This window comes from Cetorhinus maximus, chromosome 6 (assembly GCF_964194155.1).
Source record: "Cetorhinus maximus chromosome 6, sCetMax3.hap1.1, whole genome shotgun sequence".
Taxonomy (NCBI): domain Eukaryota; kingdom Metazoa; phylum Chordata; class Chondrichthyes; order Lamniformes; family Cetorhinidae; genus Cetorhinus; species Cetorhinus maximus.
In genome coordinates, this window is record NC_135884.1 from 4153815 (window position 1) to 4167763 (window position 13949).

Below are 13949 nucleotides of genomic sequence, written 5' to 3' on the forward strand. Positions count from 1 at the left end.
CCTTGCCTGGTCTGGCCTACATGTGAGTCCAGACCCACAGCAATGTGGCTGACTCTTAACTGCCCTCTGAAATGGCCTAGCAAATCATTGAGTTCAAGTGCAATTAGGGACAGGCAACAAATGCTGGCCTTGCCAGCAACACCCACATCCCATGAAAGAAATTTTTAAAAGTTAATTAACAACTGCCATGGTTAAAGTTGAACTCATATCTCTGGATCATTAGCCCAAGTCTCACAAAAACAAGAAATAGGAGGAGTAGACCATGGCCATCAATACAATCATGGCTCATCTTAGGCTTCAACTCCACTTCCCTGCCCGCTCACCATATCCCTCGATTCCCTCAGGCACTGAAAATCTGTTTATCCCAGCCTTAAATGAACCCTCTGAGGCAGAGAATTCAAAAGATTCACAACCTTTCGAGTGAAGTAATTTCCCCTCAGCTCAGTCCTAAATGGCCCCTTATCCGTGTTAATGAGATCGCCTCTCTTTCTTCCAAAGTCCAGAGAAAATAGACCCAGTTTGCTCAGCCTCTCATCACAGGACAATCCCCTCACCCAGGGACCTATTTAGTGAACTTTCACTGTACCAACCCCATTGTAAGTATATCCTTCCCTAAATATGTATCCCAAAACTGCACACAGTATCAATGAATAGTCCACTAATGTAACGACTTCAGCACTGGTGAAGCTACAACACAGCATTAAGTGCATGGTAAATAGCTCTGTCTACAGCATGATGCCTCTGCTAAGCGCTAACACAATCAACGGATCAAACCAAAGCTCTGCAGTATTGCCGCAACCAGGTTATGAAAGGTAGGGGGCAATTAAACAACTAACAGGCAAAGCTCCATAAACACCTCCACCCTCAATGATCGTGGAGCCCATACGTCATTGCATTGCAAAAGACATCCTCAGCCAGAAGTGCTGAGTGGATGACCCATCTCAGCCTCCTCCTGACAAGCCCCGCATCACAGATGCTAGTCTTCAGCCAATCTGATTCACTTCACGTGGTATCAAGAAACAGCTGAACACACAAGCTACAGAAAAGGCTATGGGCCCTGACAACATCCCAACTGTAGTGATGAGGACATGTGTTCCAGAACTAGCCATCTCCCTAGACAAGCTGTTCTAGTACAGCTACAGCATGAACATCTACCTGACAATATGGAAAATGGTCCCAATATGTCCTGCCTACAAAAAAGCAGGAAAAATCCAATCTGTTCAATTACTGTCCCAACAGTTTACTTTTGATCATCATCAATGTAATGGAAGGTGTCATCAACAGTGCCATCAAGCAGCACTTACTCATCAATAACCTGCTCACTGATGCTCAGTTTGAGTTCCGCCTGGGCCAGTCAGCTACAAACATCTTTAAAGCCTAGGTCCAAACATGGGCAAAAGAGCCGATTTCCAGAGATGAAGTGAAATTGACTGCCATTGATGTCAAGGCAACATTTAACCGAATGTGGCATCAAGGAACCCTACCAAAATTGAAGCCAATGTGAAAACTCTTCACTGGTTGGAGTCATACTTAGCACAAAGGAAGATAGTTGTGGTTGTTGAAGGCTAATCATCTCAGTCCCAGAGCATTGCTGCATGACTTTCCCAGAATAGTGACTCAGGTCCAAACATCCCCAGTTGCTTCATCAATGTCCTTCCTTCCATTATTACGTCAGAAGTGGGGATGTTTGATGTTGATTGGACAATGTTCAGAACCATTTGCAAGTCCTCAGGTACTGAAGCATAAAGTGCCCATATGCAGCAAGGCATGGACAATATTCAGCCTTGGGGTAACAAACTGCAAGTAACATTCACACCACATAACTGCTAGGCAATGACCATCTCCAACAAGAGAGAATCTAGACATCACCCCATGACATTCAACAGAAGTACCATCACTGAACCCCCGACTATCAACATCCTGGGGAATCATCATTGACCAGAAAATGAACTGGACCAGCCATATAAATATTTTGACAACAAACGCAGGTCAAAGGCTGTGAATTCTGCAGCAAGTAACTCACCTGCTTATTCCCTAAAGCCTGTCTACTATCTACAAGTCAAGCATGTGATAGAATACTCTCCACTAGCCTGGATGACTGCAGCTCTAACAACACTCAAGAAGCTTAATATCATCCAGGATAAAGCAGCCCGCTTGTTCAGCACCCCATCCACCAGCTTAAGCATTCATTCCTTCCACCACTGGCCCACAGGGGCAGTGTGAACCATATACAAGATACGTTGCAGCAACTCACTGAGCCTTCTTCGCAGCAACTTCCAACCAGTGACCTCTACTGCCCAGAAGGACAAGGTCAGTGGATTTATGGTAACACCACCAACTGCAAGCTCCCCTCAGAGTCATACATATAAGATCATAAGAATAAGGAATAGGAGCAGGACATCGGTCCATCGAGCCTGCTCTACCATTCAATAAGATCATGGCTGATCTGATTGTGGCCTTAACTTCCACCTTCCCGTCTATCCAATCCCTACATAACCCTCAACTCTCTTGTCAATCAGCTCTGAATATATTCAATGACCCAGCCTCCACTGCTCTGCGGAAGAGAATTCCAAACACTAATCACCTGCTGAGAGAAGAAATTCCTCCTCATCCCCAGCTTAAATGGGGGACCTTATTTTAAACTGTGATCTTTAGTTCTAGATTCCCCCACAAGGGAGGACATCTTCTTACCATCTACCCTGCCAACCCTACCTCAGAACCATATATGTTTCAATAAGATCACCTCTCAGTCTCCAATGAGGTCTCACCAATGCCCTGTACAGGTGTAGCAAGATTTCCCTACTTTTATACTCCACCCCGCTTGCAATTAGTCCTGAGAACATCTTTAAAAAATCTGACACGCGTCTGACCCAAGATTAAAACACAAAATGTTAGCATATTGAATTACATATAAATGCCTTGTGCAGATTGGCCGTAACTTTAACCCTCGCTGGAGGGAAAATTCTATTTGCAGTTAAGGCACTGCACTTTCAACTCTGACTCCTTGCTGCAAAAATCAGTTAACAACCAGGGGTCATAGATTTAAAACCACTGCCATAAGATCGAAAGGGGACAAGATTTTTTTACTCAGTTGTGAGGATCTGTAATACTCGACTTGAAAAGGTGTTAACGCTGATTTCATAACTAATTTTAAATGGAAGCTGGACAGGTACTTGAGGGCAAGGGAACACAAAGCTCAAGGACAAAAGGGAGTTGAGTGGGAATAAGCACAACTGCTCTTTCAAAAGAGCCAGCGCAGGCAAGACAGGTCAAATGGCCTCCTTCTGTGTTGCAAGTAACTTTCTATGATACTTATGTTGGTATAGTGACTGATTCACTGCAAAACACTCATTCACTGATGCTTGATGTTTTCATTCCTGATTAACACCAGTAGAAGAGAGCACTATTGCACCAATTCAAACAAGTGATTCATTTGGGCCTGAAGTCAAGAGATTCTTCTCAAAAAGGGTTGTGGGGTAAACTCTCTTGAATCAATTGGATGCTGCAAGAGAATTTGCAGAAAGACTACAGGTTAAAAGCTGGATGAGTTGCGTTTCCCCAAATTAAAGCACCAACATTTACCACTTTCTTGGGCGTAACTGCACAGGCACCAGCCACACTAGAGTGTCAGTAGACTTCAGTATTGCTGAAAAAAAAAGAGACATGCTGAAGCTTTTCATCTTGCACTCATCAGGACTCTTTGCAAGAATACCAATCTAAGGGAAAACAACATTTGCTAAATAATCCTCAGTGTGCTAGGAAATAGTGATAACCAATTTAAGATTGTCAGTCGGGCTAGCAGTGTGGCGTATTTGGGTGTACTGGAAGCTACATATATTAAAACACAGGGCCCTGTTCTTTGCAGACAGAAAGAATATGTACATGCATTAGGCCTGCTTCATCTAAACAAAATAAGCAATAGCTATTTGCTGACATTTCTCAGGGCAAAGTCTTAACCAATCAGGGTCAAGCTGCCTGGTTTAAATTTCAAACAATGCTTGGCAGTTAACTGTTAGTCACCATCACTGATGCACTCCCCATGGCAACACCCCTACCTATGAGTCCATTTGGCAACGAATCAGCACTCTCTTCACATACAGTACATTGTTGTTTTTCCCTTCTATTGGTATTCTTGTGAAGTGTCCTGATGAGTGCAAGACAAAAAGCTTCAACATGTGTCTATTCAGCAATACTCAAGTTCTGTACTACCAAATGACTATTTGTCAGTAGGTTGTTAATTTAAAAGATTGCAGCAGAAATTATCCTCTGTTTACACAATCCTCCCCTTACCCACCACCTAAAGATAGTGAATTCAAATCCCATTACAGCAATTTGTGAATCTCAGTTCGATAAATCTGTGACCCAGCACCAGACGATGGCCACAGAACAAGCTGGATTGCCACAAAATCCCCAGCCATTCCATCAATATTCTTCAGGGGAAGAAACCTGCTACTCCTACTCGGATTGGCCTATATGTGACACAAGTTCTCCAGTATATGGTTGGCCCACAATGCCCTCCAGAGTGGCCTTGCAAGTTAGGGCTGGGCAATAAATGCATCACTGACCTTGTGCAGAGAACAAATAACATACACCCAAACCCATGCAGGAGGGAAAAGAAGAAAGGACACAGGGCTCAAGCTAGTAAAAAAGGAAAAAAGACTTGCATTTCTGCAGTGCCTTTCACAACCTCAGGATTGCCCAAAGCACTTTACAGGCAATGAAGTGTCGTAACGTATGAAAGGCAGCAGCCAATTGCACAAAGTAAGATCCCACAAATAGCAATGTGATAATGGACAGTTTTTGTAATTTTGACTGAGGAATAAATATTGGTCAGGGCACCAGGGGGAACTCTCCTGCTCTTCTTTGAAACAGCGACTGTGGGATCTTTTACACCCAGCTGAGCAGGCAGATGGAGCCTCTAAATGTCTAATCTGAAAGGCAGCACCTTCAATAATGCAGCATTCCCCCAGTACTACAGTGTAAGTGTCAGCTTAGATTTCGTCTTCAACTCTCTGAAGCAGGGCTTGAACTCAAATTTCTGACTCAAGATGCAAGAGCGTTACTAACAGAGCCTGGGCTGACATTGGTAGTTCAAAGGGGAAGAGGTAGGTCACCTGGGTCACTTTAGTATTCACTCTCTTAACCTACCATTTCTCACCTTCCTCCCCTCAGAAAACCACGGGAAACTCAGGTCTCAAATTCATGTCTCTTCAAATAATAACTAATAATCATTCAAAAATAAAGATTCTCTGCTGCAGGAATTGTGGCAAAAAGGCAACTGAGTATAAAGGAAGTGATGATGCTAAGCAAGGTAGGCTCAAAAAGCAACGGATAAAGGAAATAATCAGACTCAGCTTTTGAATCTAAAAGGCACAGCAGCAGCTGTGAAACAGAATGGAATTGATAAACTGGCAGGAGCAAAACATTCAAATTAACCAGGGAGGCGGAAAAGACAGAAAAAAAAAACACTTAAGAAAATTTACCTGTAAGCTCCGCCATTCAATGAGATCTTGGCTGATCTACTTCAACACCATTTTCCTGTACTATCCCTTGATGTTTTTAATATGTAGAAATATATCGGCCTCAGTCTTGAACATACTCAATGACTGAGCCTCCACAGCCCTCTGGGGCAGAGAATTTCAAAGATTCACCACCCTCTGAGTGAAGAAATTCCTCCTCATCTCAGTCCTAAATGACCTGCCCCTTATCCTGAGACTGTGTCCCCTGGTTCTAGACACCCCCAGCCAGGGGAAACATCCTTCCTGCAATTACCCTGTAAGAATTCTATATGTTTGAATAAGATCATCTCACATTCTTCTAAACTTCGGAGAATAAAGGCTCAGTCTATTTAATTGTCTAATTAATAGGACAATCACTCCATCTCAGGAATCAACTTAGTGAACCTTCATTGTACTCACCCTATGGCAAGTATATTTTTCCTTAGATAAGGAGACCAAAACTGCACACAATACTCTAGGTGCAGGCTCATCAATCATTTATATAATTGCAGTAGGACATCTTTACTCCTATACACAAATGCTTTTGCAATAAAGTCCAACATACCATTTGCCTTCCTAATTGCTCGCTGTGCCTGCATGTTAATTTTCAGTGACTCGAGAACAGGGACACCCAAACCCCATTAAAGTTCATCATTTCCAGCCTCTCATTATTTAAGAAATATTCTGCTTTTCTCTTCTTCCTATTAAAGTGGATGACCTCACATTTCATTCCATCTGCCAAATTTTTGCCCACTCGCTTAGCCTCTCCAAATCCCCATGGAGCGTCTTTGCATGCTCCTCACAACTCACACTTCCGTCAAGTTCTGTCTTATCTGTAAACTTGGAAATTTAACCTTTAATCCCCACATCCAAATCATTGATATAGAATGTAAATAGATGGGGCAACAAGCACTGATCCTTGCAGTACCCCACTAGTCACAGCCTGCCAATCTGAAAATGACCCATTTATTCCTACTCTCTATTCTCTGTTAACCAGCTCTCAGTGGCACCCCCAGACTTTGAAATTTTTCCAAGGGGTTCTATGAGGATGTTCACAGGTAAGTCACGAAGACACCATGCGGCCAGGTAATACAAACACAGCTTGGAAACTTGTACAGATGAGTCCCATTTGTTTGGGGGGGGTGGGGGTGGATAAAAACATAGCAACAGAACCCTTTGTTCTGATTTCAGTTTATATTTCCATGACAGGGAAACAGAAAATGCTGGAAAAATTCAGCAGGTCTGACAGCATCTGTGGAGAGAGAAACAGAGTCGACATTTCGAGTCCTTATGACTCTCCTTCATATGGACTCGAAACATCCACTCTGTTTCTCTCCCCACAGATGCTGTCAGACCTGCTGAGTTTTTCCAGCATTTTCTGTTTTTGTTTCAGGTTTCCAGCATCTGCAGTATTTTGCTTTTATCGTTCCATGAGGCTGTTGTTTGCAGAAAGTGCAAGTTAAAACAAATGATTGGTCTACCATATAATGGGACCCTTGAGCACTGATGTCAAACTTTTGTGTGAAGCAGCCCCTGAAAAAAAAATCAACATATTTCCAGGAAACAACTGCATTAAATTCCAAAAGGCAACGTCAACTAAAAAATATACACACAAATTGCATGTGGTAGCACAATTCAGTGGGAGATTATTGCTACTGCTGTCATTTCATTGTTCCAATGAGGAAAGTTACACTGTTATCAGCTTCAAAATATACCATCACCCCTTGTACTGTGGCAATCCTCTCTTGATCATAGAATCTTACATCACAAAAGCCAGCCATTCAACTCATCATGTCTGTGTTGTCTCTGTAAAAGAGCTATCTAATGGTCTCATTACTCCCTGCTCTTTTCACCCAGAGGCTGGTGGGAATCTGGAACTCACTGCCTGAAAGGTTGGTAAAGGCAGAAACCCTCATAACATTTAAGAAGTATTTGGATGTGCACTTGCGATGCCATAGCATACAAGGCTATGGGCCTAGTGCTGGAAAATGGGATTAGAATAGTTAGGTACTTGTTTGACCGGCGCAGAGTCGATGGGTCGAAGGGCCCTTTTCTGTGCTGTAGACCTCCATGACTCTGTGACAATCCTGTACGTTTCCCTCCAATAAATTTTGCTCCTTTAACTATTTATCCAATTCCCTTCTGAACATTACAAATGAATCTGCTTCCAACACCATTTAATAGAAACGTGTTAGAGTCATAGAGGTTTACAGCACAGAAAAAGGCCCTTCGGCCCATCAACTCTGCGCCAGCCAAACAAGTACCTAACTATTCTAATCCCATTTTCCAGCACTAGGCCCATAGCCTTGTATGCCATGGCATCATAAGTGCACATCCAAATATTTCTTAAATGTTATGAGGGTTTCTGCCTCTACCAACCTTTCAGGCAGTGAGTTCCAGATTCCCACCACCCTCTGGGTGAAAAAATTCCTCATATCCCCTCTAAACCTCCTGCCCCTTTCTTTAAATCTACGCCTCCTGGTTATTGTTCCCTCCACCAAGAAATGTTCCTTCCTGTCTACCTATCTATGCCCCTCATAATTTTATACACCTCAATCAGGCCCCTCCACCCTCAATCTCCTCTGCTCCAGGGAAAATGACCCCAGTCTATCCAATCTATCCTTATAACTAAAACTCTCCAGCCCAGGCAACATCCTGGTAAATCTCCTCTGCACTCTCTCTAGTGCAATCACATCCTTCCGATAATGCAGATTCCAAAACTGCACGCAATACTCTAGCTGTGGCCTAACCAGCATTTTATACAGTTCCAGCATAACCTCCCTGCTCTTATATTCTATGCCTCGGCTAATAAAGGCAAGTATCCCATATGCCTTCTTAACCACGTTATCTACCTGTCCCGCTACCTTAAGGGACCAGTGGACATGCACACCAAGGTCGTTCTGATCCTCGGTGCTTTCCAGTGCTTCATTGTGTATTCCCGTGCCTTGTTGTCCTGCCCAAGTGCATCAACTCACACTTGTCCAGATTAAATTCCATTTGCCAGCCCATCTGACCAGACTGTCTATATCCTCCTGTAAACTAAGGCTACCCTCCTCACTATTTACCACCCCACCAATTTTCGTGTCATCCGCGAACTTACTGATCAACCCTCCTGCATTCAAGTCTAAGTAGTTTACAGCAAGGGGCCCAACACCGATCCCTGTAGAACCCCACTAGACACAGGCATCCAGTCACAAAAACACCCCTCAACCATCACCCTCTGCTTCCTGCCACTCAGCCAATTCTGGATCCAATTTGCCAAACTGCCTTGGATCCCATGGGCTCTTACCTTCGTTATCAGTCTCCCATGAGAGAACTTATCAAAAGCTTTGCTGAAGTAGACTACGTCAAATGCATTGCCCTCATCTATACACCTGGTCACCTCTTCGAAAAATTCAATCAAATTGGTCAGACATGACCTCCCCTTAACCATGCCTTGACTATCCCTGATTAATCCCTGCCTCTCCAAGTGTAGATTAATTCTGTCCCTCAGAATTGCTTCCAATAGTTTCCCCACCACTGAGGTTAGGCTGACTGGCCTGTAGTTCCCTGGTTTATCCTTTCCTCCCTTCTTGAATAACAGTACCGCATTGGCTGTCCACCAGTCCTCTGGCACCTCTCCTGTGGCCAGAGAGGTGTTGAAAATTATTGCCAGCGCCCCTATCTCCTTCCTTGCCTCACTCAACAGCCTGGGATGCATTTCATCCAGGCCTGGAAATTTATCTACTTTTAAGCCTGCCAAACCACTTAGAACCTCCTCCCTTTCTATGCTAATTTCTTTTAATCATATCACAGTCCTTCTGCCTGATTTCCATACCCATGTTGTCCCTCTCACTTGTGAACACCAACACAAAGTATTCATTTAGAACCCTACCTACGCCTTCCGGCTCCACACACAAATTACCACTATGGTCCTTAAGGAGCCCTACTCTTTCCCTAGTTATCCTCTTACTCTTAATGTACTTGTAAAATAACTTTGGATTTTCCTTAATTTTACCTGTCAATGTCTTTTCATGCCCCCTTTTTGATCTCTTAATTTCCTTTTTAAGTTCCCCCCTACACATTCGATACTTCTCTAGGGCTTCTGCTGTTTTGAGCCCTCAGTATCTGCCATAAGCCTCCCCTTTTCTCTTTATCCAAATCACAATTTGCTGTGTAAATATTCCACCACTGTGGAATACTGTGGAGTGATTGAAATTGGAGGGGTGGAAGAGGGCAGAATTGGAGGCATGCAGAGATCTCACAGGCTGCAGAGATAGGGAAGGGGTGGGAGGGGCAAGGCAATTTAGGGATTTGAACATAAGCATGAGAATTTAAAAAACCCAAGGTGTTGCCAGGCCAATGTTATCAAGCACAAGGGTGATGGGTGAACGGACTTAGTGCAAGTCAGGACATGGGCATTAGGGTTTGGGATGTGCTCAAGCTCAAGGAGAGTGGAATATGGGAAGCCAGCTATGGAATAGTCAAGCCTCCAAGTAGCACTGGGATGGCTGAGGGTTTCAGCAGATGGTGAGCTGATCCAGAGGTGAAAATCGTGACGTTACAGAAAGGCCGAACTTGGCGATAGTCAGAAGATTATTGCTGGGTCAAATACAACACCAAGGTTGCAAACAGTCTGATTCAATCTCATATGGTGACCAGGGAGAGGGATGAAGTTCGTGGCTAGGGAACAACATGTGCACATGCACCCCTCTCATCCCTGTCTCTATTCCTTCCACTTACAAATTTATATAACAAATTCACAACTCAGAGCAGATTAATGACGTAACTCCATAACCCAAGAAAACATGTGGAATTAGGAAATCTTTTTGCCCTGCACACTTTTGGCATTTTACAATATGCGTAATCTGGACTAGGGAGGAAATGTTTTAAAAATCAGCAAGCATTTTCACTTCTGATCATTAGATTGTGAAGACTTGCATTCCAAATGCATTCCCCACATAAAAGGAGAAAGAAAAACAGACCCACAGCAGGGTTGGGTACTCGGGTTTCAGGAAGGGACTGTTTAAATTGGCCTTGGTCCCCATGGCTAGGGCTATGAAAAAAAATCAACAATTCCTGATCACTTGTACTGCTATTATGACCACCAGTTGAGAAAAAGATCGGTTTTGGATGTGATGCTTCTTGCTGTCAAAAGCCCACATGAACAGTGGCTATTGGAAGGCTGTGAACATCCAGGGACCGTAACCCAGCAGGGGTTAGGTTGAAGAAAACTGGGGCTGAGGAATTGAATACAATTTGCATTAAAAAGCGTCTATTTTCAGCAACTTTAGGGGAAATGCAAATTTTAACGTCTGCACCTAGAAATGTAAATCCACGAATGTTTCAAAAAAAAAAAATTGGGAAAGCAACATTTGAAAAACAGCAGAGGGAATGAAACTGTCCATATATCGTGCTACTTAATAACTAATGAGGCAGTTTTTACAAAGAACAAAGAAGCATCTCAAGATGCCCAAGAGAAAAAAAAATCGGGAACTTTTTGGCAAGCATGATTTAAGGCTGGATCTCACACTGACTGCAGCATTCTCTGCAAAGTCATTGAACTAAACATTCCAACACAAGGTGGGCAATGCAGCCAGCCAAATAAAACGATCAATCTTGGAGCTCACTCGATCAATGAAACGTAATCAAGAAAAAAACAGTGAAAGATAAATATAAACTTCAATTTGAGGGGGGAAGAGAGAGAGAGAGAGAGAGAAAAAATGCATCATTTCCTGCCTGGGATGAGATTGATTCAAAATAAAAAAAAGATTTATAAAACAAAAAATTGCATTTCAAAATGATTTTTGTTGCAACTGTCTCGCTTCCTTTACTGTAGAGGATGTTGAATTATGTTTAAAACCTCCCTCTACACAGGATGAAGCTTCTTCCCTTGACAACCAAACAGAAATGGCGCCGTTTGTACACATTAGAGAGAGAGGGACAGACAGACAGAAAACTGGTTATAAAACCAAGGCAGTTCCCACTGGAAAACACTGGGTACAAACACACCAGCACCCGAATAATAACTTTAACCGAGGGGGTTAAAGGGACAACTGCTCTCGGCAAACAACCACAAACAAAACAAGAAGCTGAGCCACCCGGGCGCCGCCATGTTGAGTCGCCTCTGCAGCTCAGAGAACCGGTGGAAAGTGACCGATTCTCTAACCCCCCCCCAAATCATATCGACTTCAAAACAAACAAAAAAAACACGTAAAAACGTTTCATCAATAATTCTGGGGAATTGTATTTTTTTATATAATATTTCAAACCGCGCGCAGCCCTTTTTATTGAAGGGGGAGGAGGAGGAGGAGGAGGAAAGGGGGCGGGAGGGGTGGTGAAGAGAAATCCTGACGTTTGCTCGATTAACCGCTCCCACTGTCGGGAGTTTTAACCGACTTTTACCTCAGGATTTGTTTTAACGGGTGAGAATGTCTCACGCGCAGGTTGTATTTTTTTTTTGAAAAGATTCGGGTGGAGGGGGGGGGTTTGGCGCCAAAAGGCGCGCTCTGCTCTGGGTTGTCCGTCGGGGCCGGGCCGCTCGCGCGGCCGCCATTTTGAGCCGGAACCCGGCGAAAGAGTGAGGGGGGGTGGGGTTGGAGGAGGGAGGAGGGGGGAGGGGCGGCAGCGGCGGCGACGACAATCGGCCCAGTCTCTTTCCCGCTCCATCTTGGTTGCTGCTTCGCCTTCCCTTCAGCAGCCGCCGTGCGCGCGCGCGCACTCGCCACTTCCAACAGCAGCCGCTCCTCCCACGTCTGGGAGGGGAGAAGAGAGAGAGACAGAGACAGAGAGATAGATAGAGTGGGGGGGGAAAGAAAAACATTACGGTATATTATTACTATTCAAACCACCTGAATTATAAACGTGCAACTCGTCCACGATCCCTTCGTTCCCTCCGCCGAAAACGACCATCAACTCTTTAATGGAAACGGCGCGGTGACCGTGGCGAGGCCTGGGTACCGGCCCGCTCGAGTTGGTTACGCGCTTCCATTTGAGTATGGGAGCCGCCATCTTGGCGCCGCTTTCCCAGAAAAAGCGGCGGTGAAGAAGAACAGAGCCCGGATGTTGTCAGCGCAGGACCCCTGTCAGGTCCCCCTCCCTCCCGGGCTGCCCCAATCCTACGCCTGTAACATCCACCATCCAGGGAAACATTTCGCTTCAAACCCGCTTCTCTCGTTTCAGTTCTTCTTCAAATAAAATTTATTTCATTTCCACGTCGTTTCAAACTTCAAACAGATGACGTCCACTGTCCTTTCCCGGGATCCTTTTTCTCAGGCAAAAGTGCTGACCCACTAAAAGAAGGCGGGGCCCGTAAAGGGCTAATACCCGGATGTCAAAACAGGCCAGAGGGTGGGGTTATGGAATTTTTCTTAGTGTATTTTTAGAGTGACTTATTTCACTTTTGCAAAGAAAAAAAATCAGTTACAATTCGTTGCAGGGGATAGGTTCTTTTTAAACCGTGATCATAATGTGAAAGTGACAAATATTGTCCAATAATTATTTTACAGGCACTATGGGCAGACACCGAAAAATGAGGAATAAGTCCCCGGATGATCACAATACCGCAGAGGGAAAGACCCCAGAATGAAGAAGTCGGAATTTAAATTAAATTAATTTAAACATAAATAAACTCTCGAAGACGGTTTCCTTAAATACACACTCAGGGGAAAACAAAATCGTCTGTTGGAATAGGCCTATACGTTAGGCACCTATGAAGACCCATACAAAGGCTTGGACACAAGAAAGACCCCATTACTAACTTTTTTTGGGGGGGGGGGGTGGGGGTGAAAATCTCTGACATTTTCTAAAAAAAGGTGATGTTTGTTCAGGAGGTTATACAACGTAAAACTCATTCGTCAGAAGGAATGTTTTTTTTTGCAATCAGGCGGATGACTTGGATAGTTCGTCCTGGGTCCTGTTGAAAAATGATGTAGCAAAGTGAAATGCTACTTGGGTGAATTTTATCAATGGGGAGTGGAGGGGGAATGGGAGCCACTTATTACATAGGAATATCTGATATATTTATTTATTAGGGAACACAAACATTTTATACTTTGATTTTTATGGTGGCTTCAAGTTATCAGATGGAATAAAAAAAACCCTTTATGTACATAGTGGACATGTCACGTTAACAATGAAGAGGTGCTGGTAAAATCTGAAACCAAAAGAACTTTAAATGACCAAGATCAGGAAGAGACGGCTGGAATTTCTTGATTTAGAAAGTCTGATGCTGATGGGAAAAGTTGGTGGTAAAAGAAATTGAGGTTAGGAGCATTGTAAATTGGATGAATGCACCACTAACAAAGATGACATACACCTCCAGAACAAGATTAACATGGACATCCATGATTGCCAATACCCTTTTACAGTACCTGAAGAGAGAGCATGCATATAGATAGACTTACATTTCTAAAGTGCCTTTCACAGCCTCAGGACCCAAAGTGCTTTATAGCAAATGAAGTACTTTATTGA

General features: G+C 43.7%; 1 protein-coding gene across 1 annotated transcript in view; it reads right to left on the reverse strand.

Moving 5' to 3' along the window:
- The window catches only part of LOC144681463 (host cell factor 1-like), a 105011-nt gene extending 92486 nt beyond the window's left edge, over positions 1-12525 (reverse strand). The window contains exon 1 of the mRNA XM_078543055.1: positions 12329-12525. Coding sequence (XP_078399181.1) covers positions 12329-12488 — 160 coding nt within the window. The 5' untranslated portion in view covers positions 12489-12525. The remainder of the gene's footprint in view (positions 1-12328) is intronic.
- Positions 12526-13949: the final 1424 nt, after the last annotated feature.